Source organism: Vigna unguiculata, chromosome 10 (assembly GCF_004118075.2).
Source record: "Vigna unguiculata cultivar IT97K-499-35 chromosome 10, ASM411807v1, whole genome shotgun sequence".
Lineage (NCBI taxonomy): Eukaryota > Viridiplantae > Streptophyta > Magnoliopsida > Fabales > Fabaceae > Vigna > Vigna unguiculata.
The window spans coordinates 814,572-826,421 of NC_040288.1; the positions used below are offsets into that span (position 1 = coordinate 814,572).

General features: G+C 28.7%; 1 protein-coding gene across 1 annotated transcript; it reads right to left on the bottom strand.

Moving 5' to 3' along the window:
* Positions 1–7,117: 7,117 nt before the first annotated feature.
* On the bottom strand, positions 7,118–7,875 carry LOC114165097 (ethylene-responsive transcription factor 2-like). Its single transcript, XM_028049753.1, has one exon. The coding sequence runs from the start codon at positions 7,698–7,700 to the stop codon at positions 7,122–7,124; it is 579 nt and encodes a 192-aa protein (XP_027905554.1). The 5' UTR covers positions 7,701–7,875; the 3' UTR covers positions 7,118–7,121.
* Between the last annotated feature and the right edge of the window lie 3,975 nt (positions 7,876–11,850).

Here is an 11,850-nt window from a genome sequence, read left to right on the forward strand (position 1 = left end):
ATCGAATATAGGTAAACATGTTTTTGTCCCTTAACTTTCCGTGAATTTTGAATTAGTCTATTTTAAAATTTTGGACCAATTTAGTCTTTCATCTTTTGAAATACGTGGATTTAATCATTTTAATCAAATTTTGTTAAATTCATTTGACATTTCAAGCGCATTTCACGATAGTATTTGATTTAACATTAACGCAAAAATGTGTCAAAAAGTATAAACAACTCAAATACAGTCCTAAAATACGTACGAAACATTAAATAAATCTAACAAAATTTGATTAAAATGACTAAATCTACGTATTTCAAAAAATAAAAAACTAAATTGGTCCAAAATTTCGAAATGGACTAATTCTAAAATTCACTAAAAGTTAAGGGATCAAAAACATATTTAACCCTTGAATATATATATATATATATATATATATATATATATATATATATATATATATATATATATATATATATATATATATATATATATATATATATATATATATATATATATATATATATATATATATATATATATATATATATATATATATATATACACACACACACACTCTAGTATTATGATAAATTGATAATAGAGAAATTATTAGATGATATTGTATATAGTTTATATTTTTGTGTAGCATGTAATTAAATGTTATCGATATTTTTTATAAATCTTTGAAGTTTAAGTATGTTTTATATGAAAGTTGGTTTCCGAAATTTCCTTATTACTTGTATTTGTTGCAATTCAATAATTTGAAGTTTAACACAACTATGCTTTGAGATGGTTGCAACATGTCTTAAATTTATATTAACTTGGGTTTTCTCGATCAACTGAGGAAAAAATAAATAATGTTGTATATTTATATAAATTCTCCGAATGATTGCATCTAACACTAAAATTTATTGTCAACATTGATTTTTAGTTATCTTACTCACAACTCAAATATTCTTTAATTTTGAATCAGTTAGGTTTAAGTGTTTGAAAGAAATAGAAACAAAACAAATACTATAATATTATAAGACATAAATAAACATATAAAAAAATACGATTTCACATTTCAAGATTTACAACTTCGAACACTTAAGAAAATTATTTTATTGTTCATTATGTAACTTTTATTAGAATAAAATTATAAACCCTTTTATACAACTTTTATGAGATAAAATTATAGACATTCTTATACAATTTTTATAAGATAAAATTGTATATAAATTTTATAAAGATAAACTTACAAAACTTTTCATGCAACTTTATAAGATATCAAAACCATTTAAGTAACTTTTAAATACGAACTCTTTTATGATATACATAATTACCCAAATTCCTTATATACCTCATAAAATTTATTTAGTTATGATAAGCACACTCAAATCAACTTCTCATTTTGATAATAATTTTCTACTTTTTTTTGAATTCTAACTAAGAACAATATCGCTTTACCAAAAATTTCATAATAATTATTTTCACCAGTCGGACTCATTGTCAGTAGCTTGTCGATATTGAAGATGGAATCTATCACTAATGTCATCATAATGACCAAGTTATATGTCACACAATTGTTGGATTATATATATTTGTCATATATGGGTTATAGTCATTGTCATTGAGAGATTGTGGTTCTATATGGTTATATGACATTAGTCTTACACATATAAGACCTTAGACACCACTTTTACACCAAAACCTTAAGACAATGTTGTTATGGGTCTTTATTCTTATATAGTGTTTAACTTTGTCTTTTTTATCCAATGTGGGACTTTGACTCACACTTGGACTATTCCCAACAATCTCCCCTCAAGGGTGAGTCCCTTGTTTTTTTTTTTCCTTTTTCATATGGATATATTTCCCTTCAAGTGTATGAGTGACCCCTTTTTTTTGTTATGGTTATGCGGTCAGTCACTTCGGTAACCCCTTTTTGTTATGAAAAAATATATACATAAACCTATCAACAATCATAACCCCTAATAAAGGAACATCTATGTTCAACAAAATCATTATACAAATAAAAATTATCTACACTAACCTCTCTTCAAAAGACCAATCAGCACACAACATTGATAGTACTTATGCCAAATTACTCATCTTCCTCCATTGATGAGAACCTTCTTTGATATCATTGTTGGGAATAACACAATTAGACAAAAACATACTCACATCAAAGCACAAACAAGAGCACACAAACAAATATAATTAATTTGGTACAGCACCTTAAGACCTACAAAAGTATTAATCAACATGCAAGTTTTTGCTAGGATAATTGTAAACCTTCATTGCACAATTATCAAAGTCTGTCATATATAGAAATTTTTTATTGTGTTGTGATAAAAAATATCTGAACTAACTCCTCACTTTCGTAATAGTTTCCTTTTTTTATTTTTTTATATTACTCAATATAAGACTTAACATTTCTTTCAGCTCCTCCAAGTATTATAATTTACAATTATGATCCCATATATTTCAATAATGTAAATTGGATTCTTCAAGTATATCATACTTGTGTAGTTTTTGTTAGTCTAGCAATTGTGATATATTTTCAAACTTTCTAGTGGGAGGTTAATGTTAATACCCAATGTGTTTTAATCACATGTTATAATTGCATTAATGTAAGGAATTTAGTTTTGGAATCAAAAGTCCCACATTGGTGCACATGAGTGAGGTGAGCAATATAAGGAGTGCAACTCAAAAATATATTGTCTTACTTTACGTTTAGATAGAGAATTTATCAATTTCTAAATTTAATTGATTTATTTTAAATATTTTGTTTGGATAAGAAAATTCAATTTTAGTGAATATTTTTCTTGTTTGGATAAAGCATTTCAATCACCACCAAATTCAAAAGAATAATATAAAATAATTGTTAAACATTAGAAAAAATATCAACATTGATAATCTTTCGTTGTCAATCTTGATTCATGTTTTTTTTTTATCAATGTTCTTCAAGTTTTTTTCGATTAATATTTGCAAAAAAAAAATTCTCAATTTATATTAAAAAAATATATTTTTAAGCTATGAAATGATATATCAGGTTAAGTTGAGTCAGGGTAAGCCAACATTCAATTGAGTTAATAAGGTAAGTCCACATCGTCTAGGTTGGGATTGACCCACGTTCAACTAAGTTAAGCTAAAACTATGTCAGTCCTAGTATGGTTAAAAAGAGGTTGGGCCTAGCCCAATCAAGACAAAGCTGAATCAAGTCAAGTTGAGTTTGCCTGGTCAGATTGAGTTAGCCTGAACTCAATCAAGTTGAGTTGGCATGTGCTCGAAGAAGTCGAGTGGAGCCAAGTCGGTCTGGGTACGGCTTAGGTCGATCCTAGGTCAGGTTTGGTTTAGGTGGGATTGAGAGAAATCAAGTCAAGTTTTACCAAGTTGAGTGAGGCCTATGTGGACTTGAGATATCAAGCTAGGTCCATGTCAAACTAAGTTGGATTGATCTCACATCAAATCGAGCTGAGTCTACTTGGACCCCAATCGAGCTAAATCGACCTAAACTACAATGACCACAATATGAATTTTAAAATATGAAGATTTTAAAATTCTTACTTTTTAGCTAGAATTTAAAATTATTTAACTTTAAGTGATCCAATTACTCTAATAAAATTCTAGAATTTCAATATCTTTCAAATTTTCTTACCGAAATAACATAGTTCATCATAAAATATTTCAATTTTTTTTAAATTACTCTCTTAAAATGTCTTGTAAAAACACAAGGTTAAGATTTTGGGTTGGATGTGGTGTTATGTTTTTGTATATAGGTTGACTCGTGGCTCAAGACTCATTAGTTTAAGAATTCCTAAATTTTGTATGAACTTTCTAATATGTCGACTCGAAAAACCCAACAATTATAATTTTAGCTAATAGATAACATATTTTTGAAACTTCAGAAAACATAAAGTTAGCTTTCAAATACCAGTTTCGGTCAACTTATAACATTATTAACATCATCTTAGCCGACTCTGATACGACAAAAAAGATTAATTAAAAAAAACTATAAAAATGTAAAATTATTTAAAAATTATTTTATTAAATAAAGGGTTAACTATGATTTTGGTTCCTAAATTATAATACAATTTTTTTTGTTTTAATCCATATTTCAAAGTTTGATCTTGCTAAGTCCTCATGTTTAAGAAATGTATTGATTCAGTCCTCAATGCCCAACAATGTTAACTCTTTTTTATGTGACAAACGATGTGTCACATCACCCCTCCGCTTTTGGACATGTGTCCCATTTTTAATTCCACCAAATCCTTATCCCCTATTCTTTTTCACTTGAGATGGTTCTCTCCCTTTTCCATCCAGACATGCAAGCCACCCTTCACTTAGTCAGAGCCATCGATGGTGACTATGGTCATCATCGGAAGCCTCAACAACATTATCGTTGCACCTATTTTCCAACTTTTACTATCTTTTTTTTCCTTTCTGTTTTTAACTATTTTTGCCCCATTATTTTACATTTCACAAATTTATTTCACTTAGCAATACTATTAAGAAAATTCAAAATTTTTGTGTGGTGTTTTCTAGCAATGCATGGAGATTTTTCATGCTTTTACATTTTACATTCTTTTTTATGGTGCTTTTATAAGTAGAACATTCCATCCATTTAGTGTTTTAGTCATTTCTTCCATTGTATTCATTTATTCTAAAATCTTCTTATATGAGAATTGTGTTTATTATGTAGGAAATTTTTCATGCTAATAGGGATTTTTTTTAAATATTTTTTTTTGAAAAAAAACACACATTTTATGACGGTTATAATTTTTACCGTAATGGAAAGTCACACATTCTATGATGAGTCTTTGAAAATGATAAAAAGTTCAAACTCGCATCTATCTGTCATTTGTATAACCGTTATAAAATATTTGTTATAATCGTCATAGAAAGTATTTTTTTCATTAATGTCTTTCTATTTCAATTGTTGAGATGCAAACTTTATTGTATCCTAACATATTGTTATAGGTAGAAAAGTCATTAATATTACAAAATATCATTTTATGATTATGCAAAGTTTCATTAGCAAACACATCAAATGTGGGGATCTAGATCTAAATCCCACATAACACAACAACTTTAAATCTTCACCTAGTGGATCTAGATAAACATTTATGTCATTTTTTGACTATTTTGAATCATAGATAATATAGATAAAATCATGTACTTTCTCTTCATGCATAATCAAAGAGATAAATTGTAAATGATGAATATAACATGCCAACAACTTTGGTTGATATTTAAATTACCAAACTGATTCATTCCATCTAGAACTAAGCCAAGGCTAAGATTTCTTGATTCATTATCGAACCAAGGGAACCAATTTATCTATTGCATAAATATAGTAGGATGACGAACCAATTTGTCTCATCTTATCTCATTTGTATGTCATCTAAGATTTTTATTGTATTTTGAGTTTGTAAAGAAACGCTTAATCCTTCAAATGATTTGAAGGTACCAAACAACCTTCATAAGGTGTGCATCCTTTGTCATCTATTGAGTATTATCTTTATTGTTATTTTTCTTGTTGCACCATGATAAGTCACACTACAAATGTGTTTTCAACCATTCAAATATTTTTTTGTACAAAATGTATAGGACATGCATGTGTCCTTTTATATTCCATTCCCACAATACAAAGAATTTTTTAGTCTTGTAATTATGATTAGGTGGTGGATTTCAATTTGGCAACATGTTCTTCAATAAAACAGCAATTCTATAAAAGTTTTATCAACTCATTCATTGATCACCTTCAAATTTATCAACTTTAATACTGTTAACAATTGTGTAAACTTAGTTGATTTAACAAATGTATCCAATTCAAGAAGATTTATTTTTCGAATTCATTGGTACATATACAATTTAAATAACATTTCTTGAATTTTAGTAAATTTTGTTAACATTTCGCATTAGTTTCGTGTAACACAAAATGAAAGTGATTATTAAAAACAATTAAATATACTCTTATAGATTAAAAATATATAGTTAATAAAATTTTATAAAATATAAAAAATAACAATTAAATATATATTTATATTTTTGGTAGCTTAAAGTCTAAACTACCAATTTATAGTCAATTCCTTACTTAGCTACATTCTAATAAAAATGGAAAATTTTAGTTAAATTATTTTTCTTAAAAAACGCGTGGAGGACAATTATTCATATTCCATGTCCAAGGCAATACTTCTAATGACAAATACACACTAACCAAAGTTTGAATTGACAATAGTGTGTGTGATTCAGCTCTTTCAGATTCCTTTCTCTTCTTCTCTCAAACCATCAAATAAACTATTTTTGCTTTTAGAACTCACACAAATATTCTATTATCAAACTTAACCCATCTTCTTAACTATGGTTTAGAGTTGTGAAAATTTTTAAATTTCGTTTTTTCGTTTCAAAGATTCATTCTTTTTTACATAATTTTGAGTTGCATTTTTTTGTTAATTGAAATAGTAAAAGTGGTACTAAAAGTTTTGAACATTTTTGAAGAATAAAATATTTAATATACATATAATTATACTTATAACTGTTGAGGACTTATAGAATATAAGGGGAGATATCATGTATTTTTTTCTTTAATTAGAAAAAAAAACATATAATAAGTGTTATTTTTATAAACATATAATTTGAAATAAATCTTTACTTTAAATTAAATTAAATTTAATACCAAATTTAACTAAGTTTTTTCTATATCCTTCTATAATATTCTTTTAAATAAGTAATTGAATTTTTCTTTTTCTTTAAAATTTTAATGCTATTTAAAGTATTTGAACATTGATAAAAATTTAATAATGATCACTATATTTGAGGTAAGGATTGGATGTTTTCTCTCTCTATTTAGTTTTTATGATTTTAAATTTTTTAAAAATACTCAATCTAATTCTTCGATTAGATTAGTATCAACTAATTCCTTCCATTTTGATATGGGAATTGGACAAAAAATAATCAAAATAACAAATGATTGTAATAATAAATGCTAACTCATCATTTTTTTAACACTTATCTATTAAAAATAACACATTGAATCTTTTTATAAAATACAAAAACTTGTGTAAAAAATAAAAAGAAAAAAAAATTAGTAAGGATTAAAAAAAAATGAAATTAAACCTTAATCAATCAAACATGGATTATTTTTCCTTATTTCATACATACATAGATACTTGGTTTCTATTCTTGGCTAACCTATTAAGCAAATCAGCTAGGTTTCGCCTCTTCTTTGACCCTTGTGGCTGTGAACCATCCTCCGCCGTAGACAGAGGTGGCAAACAAGTCTCCGGCAGCTTCCGAGCCACTCCCGCCACTCCCACTTTCTCCGGCGGCGCGTGGGATCCAATCAGGTGTGGAAAATTCAACTTTGCTTTGCTACCTCTCATCTTGAACGCAGCCCTATCGTAAGCCAAACCTGCTTCTTCTTCAGTTTCATACGTTCCCAGCCAAACCCTGCCATGTTTTCTCTTCGGATCCCATATCTCCGCCGCGAACTTCCCCCATGGCCGCCGCCTCACCCCCCGGAAGTGCTTCCACTTCGGCGGCGCGTGCACCTCACGCGCTTCCGTTTTGCATGCAAATATTTGAGTTGCGTCATCGACATGACAAGGATACGCTATATGATTCTCGTATGAGGAAGAGTATAAGGTTTCTTGGTCGGAAACATTTACAAGAATGTGGGGATCGTGTTCAAGCTCGAATGATTGAACACCTGAAGATAAATTATTGGCCATGATTTTGAAGATAATGCCAATGAAACTGTTTTTTTTTTTTTTCTTTCCTTTTTCGTGTTTTTTTTTCTTTTTCTTTTGTGGAATCTGCTTCGCAGTTTTGGGATACAAATGGTTCTGTTTTGTGTGCTTGAGGAAGAAAAATGCTTGTATTTATATACCATTCTGGTTTTTGGTGGTTTTGTAGTTTTAGTTTTAGAAGGTTGAATAATGATATTAATTAGCGTGTTTTTCATACATATTTATCTTTTACAGTCACATTAAAATGACATCAATATAAATTATAATAATTATTACACTGTTAAAGATTTTTTAATTATTATCTTTTCAAAATCTGGTTTTAGATTAAGAAGTTTCTTTCACCGAAATCATATCTATAAAAGTTTAAAGTACTTCAAAATTGTTTTCATATATATTTTTAGAAAAAAAGCTATTGATTAGGGTAAATATACTACGAAAATCCATTAAATTAGAGACAAAAATTAATCATTGATTTAATCTATTTGAGAAATTGTAGATTATTACTTTCAAACTATAATATATTGTAATCGAATTTGAAGTAATCATTAAATTCGTTTTTAAAATTAAGGTTTTAGATACTTTAAATTTAATTTTTAAATTGTTCTCTAATAATTATAATTATAGTAACTCAATTTTCAAATATATGGGTGTCATTTGAACACTTTTGATAATTATATATAACACATTTAAAATTGAGTATCTCATGAAAAATGTGGGGTAAAAAGTTAAAAATAAAGTAAATTTTTTATTACCAAATTTCACTGTTTATCTACGAATATGTTACCTTAAATATCAAACTAAGTGCTGCCCCCACTAGCCTGTGGTTTTCAAATTACCATTTTTATGTGATTATTATTGGAGAATGATTAGTTTCTTTGATGCTTCGGATAATAGCATTCAAACTTGAGCTGGCAATAGTTGTTTTTATAATTTTACTTCACTTTCATTGACTCAGAAAAAATTCCTAAACAGTGAAAATATAATAATCAAATGTTCATATCCCTGTATAAAAGCTTTGCCTCATTAATAAAATAGAAAAATTACATGCATGAGATGATATTAAATTTTAATAAACGTTTTAACTTTAGAAATTAAGCTAAGTAAAATTATATTTAAAAAATATATATATTCTTTTGAAAATAAATTTTTGGAATTATATGTTTCTTATTTCAACCCTTTTCCTTTATCCTTTACAAGAATCTTTTCCCTTGCCCCCACCATTAGTGATACTTGAATTATTTCATTTGTATTTTTAGTCAGATAAAAACATCATGTTCACACCATAAATTCTAGGAGAAATCCACACCACTACAAATTTTAGGGAATTTGAATATGATGTTAAATGATATAACTATATTTTAAATTTTTCTATAAAGATAATAAATGGAAATCAGTATATTATAGAGACCCGATTAGGGATGTCAACGGGGCGGGTAGGGTACGGGTAGTAGCTCCCTCGTACCCTACCCGCTGGATAAATATTTGCTCCTTATCCATACCCATATCCGTCGGGTATCCATTATACGGGTACCCATCTATTTTTTTCATATCCGCGGGTATCTACGGGTATCCGCGGGTATTTACAAAAATATTTTAAAAAAGGTTAATTTAACCATAATTAGTGCTTAAATCAACAAGTCCCCTTACTCCGATTGATTATTGAAAAACAAACAAATAAAAAATCACTACCAATTTATATTGTAGTTTATTTTTGAATAAAGTATTAAAGAAATTACTAACTTCATCCATGTCCACCTCTTGCAACATTGTATAAAGTTTCATGTTGTCCAATTTTAATCTAGAAGAGCCTTAAAACATAAGAAGTTCAGTAAAAATTTCTAACAATCACTTAATTAAAATATCTAAGTAAAAGTGTTAATTTCATTACCTTCCATGTTGGTCCATATCAATACCTCCACAGTATATGGAAGTAATTTATTCATTTGTGGGGTAGGAATCTGACCACCATTATTAAATGAAGACTCGTAATGTTGTTTGCTAATATATATATATATATATATATATATATATATATATATAAGGTAAAGTTTAGCGGGTACGAGTATCCACGGGTACGAATACTATAATACCCGTACCCGCCCCGTTAACATGCGGGTATAAAAAATATACATACCCACGGGTAGCGGGTATCCATTTTTAATATCCATTTTCTACCCGTTGCGGGTTTTATCCACGGATACCCGCGGGTACGGATTTTTTTGACATTCCTAGACACGATAGAGAAACGGTACCAAAAAAACCAACAGAGAATCCAAATTCTTTGAAAAATATAGCTAAAATGCAAACCATAAAATACATTCATAACAGAGAAATTGAATGATTTAATGAAGTGAAAGTTTTGACCGGTAATTGTATGTGGGAACAAGAATTTCAGTCTTATTTTACGTTTTGAAATTTGTTCTTATTAGAGTTGAAATTCTTACTTTTTGGAAACAATTTACACGTTTGAAGCAATGAGTAGGACGCATGCAGCATGAAACACAAATTAATGGACAAATAAATAATTTATCAAACCCTTTGCTGTTTTTCCACGCTAATCACTCGTATTCTCCATGATATAGCAATTTCAAGTTTTCTCACTGCATAAAATTTTAAAAAATAAAATGTAGAAAACAATGTCACTATGATCTGGAAAACATGTATAAAATGTCAGCTTCATTTTGAGACAATGGAGCGTAATTTTTGCGCAGAAATATAAAGTAAATTATATAAACAATATTCCATTGATTTAGAAATTTAATATATTCATGTCAGCATATACAATATAATAAAAACGAAGATATTACAATAAACTAATACAGAGGATCAAACGAAAACAATAATCCCTATAATTACATAATTTAAAGTTATGCTAACACTCTTCTTCGAGTTGGAAAATAAATATCTTTAATTCTCAAAAATTGTCAAGAGAGTCATAAAAGATCATTCTCGATACTACTTTGGTCAACATGTCACTCAATTGGTTTTCAGAATTGATATATGACAAACATTATAATTTTGTCATCTACTTCCTACTTGATGATATTTCTGTCTCATCCATCTATCGGGTCGACCCTCACGAATTCAGTTAGAAATGATCCTTCACGACCATTGACTTGAGATGAATCGTCTCAAATTTCGGCTCGAAATGGTCCATCGCGACATTCTGCCCAGAATGACCCATGTTGACTTTCTGACCAAGACAACTCATCTCGACCTTCGACTTAAGTCTGATCATCTCAACCTTTAGCTCAAAATGGTTCGTCTTGATCTTTTTTTCAAATCGACTCATCATGACATTCGACTCGACCGACTAATCTCGACCTTCGGTCCAAACTGGTCAATCTCGACCTTTTACGCAAGCCTACCCTCACATATGATTACAATTCTACAAATTTGTCCCTTGAATCCTCACATTGTTGAGTTACAAATGTCTATATAGCAACTTCAACTACCTTTATATAATCCTCAGCTCTTGTTGGGCCAATGTAGACTTCAATTGGTCCAACTTTCTCTTCTACAAGAAAAAGATGATAATGAATCAAAAAAGAAGGACATTAGTCGTTCTAATTTTATGATAGGCAACATTTTTATATAACTTGTATTCAAGTGTTAACAAAAAAATAAACTTTTGGTGCCTTTTTAAAGTGTAATTATATATATATAAAAGAGAATTTCACACACAAAAAAAGGTCAAAAATCGAATTAGGATAAAGTGTGTCTCAAGAAAACAGGTTAATAGAAGACGCGTTCACCTTGAGAGACATTAATTCTTTACTTTAAAAACTAGCCAAATGATTTTGACGTTCGTCACTTCCAAGTCTCAAATCTGACCAATCTTCTAAGAGAAATGTGAAAACAATAAAAATAGAAGTGGGGACGAACACCAACTAATCATAATAAACTTCTTTTTGTGTTTCGAAATTGAAAAAAAGAGTGAAGATTTTACCACGTGGGACAAACCCTAATTCACATGCGTAATTAAGAACCTACACGGAACCACCACACATATTCCACGGTTGAATTGAATATTATTTTACAGTACTAGTGCTTTTCTTTCTCAATCGTCACGGCACAACCTTTTCATATATAAAACCAAACATAACCTTCGACACAACAACACTCACAAAGT

Excerpts from the sequence above, each read along its gene's own strand:
- LOC114165097 (XM_028049753.1), bottom strand. The coding sequence starts at position 7,700 with ATGGCCAATAATTTATCTTCAGGTGTTCAATCATTCGAGCTTGAACAC.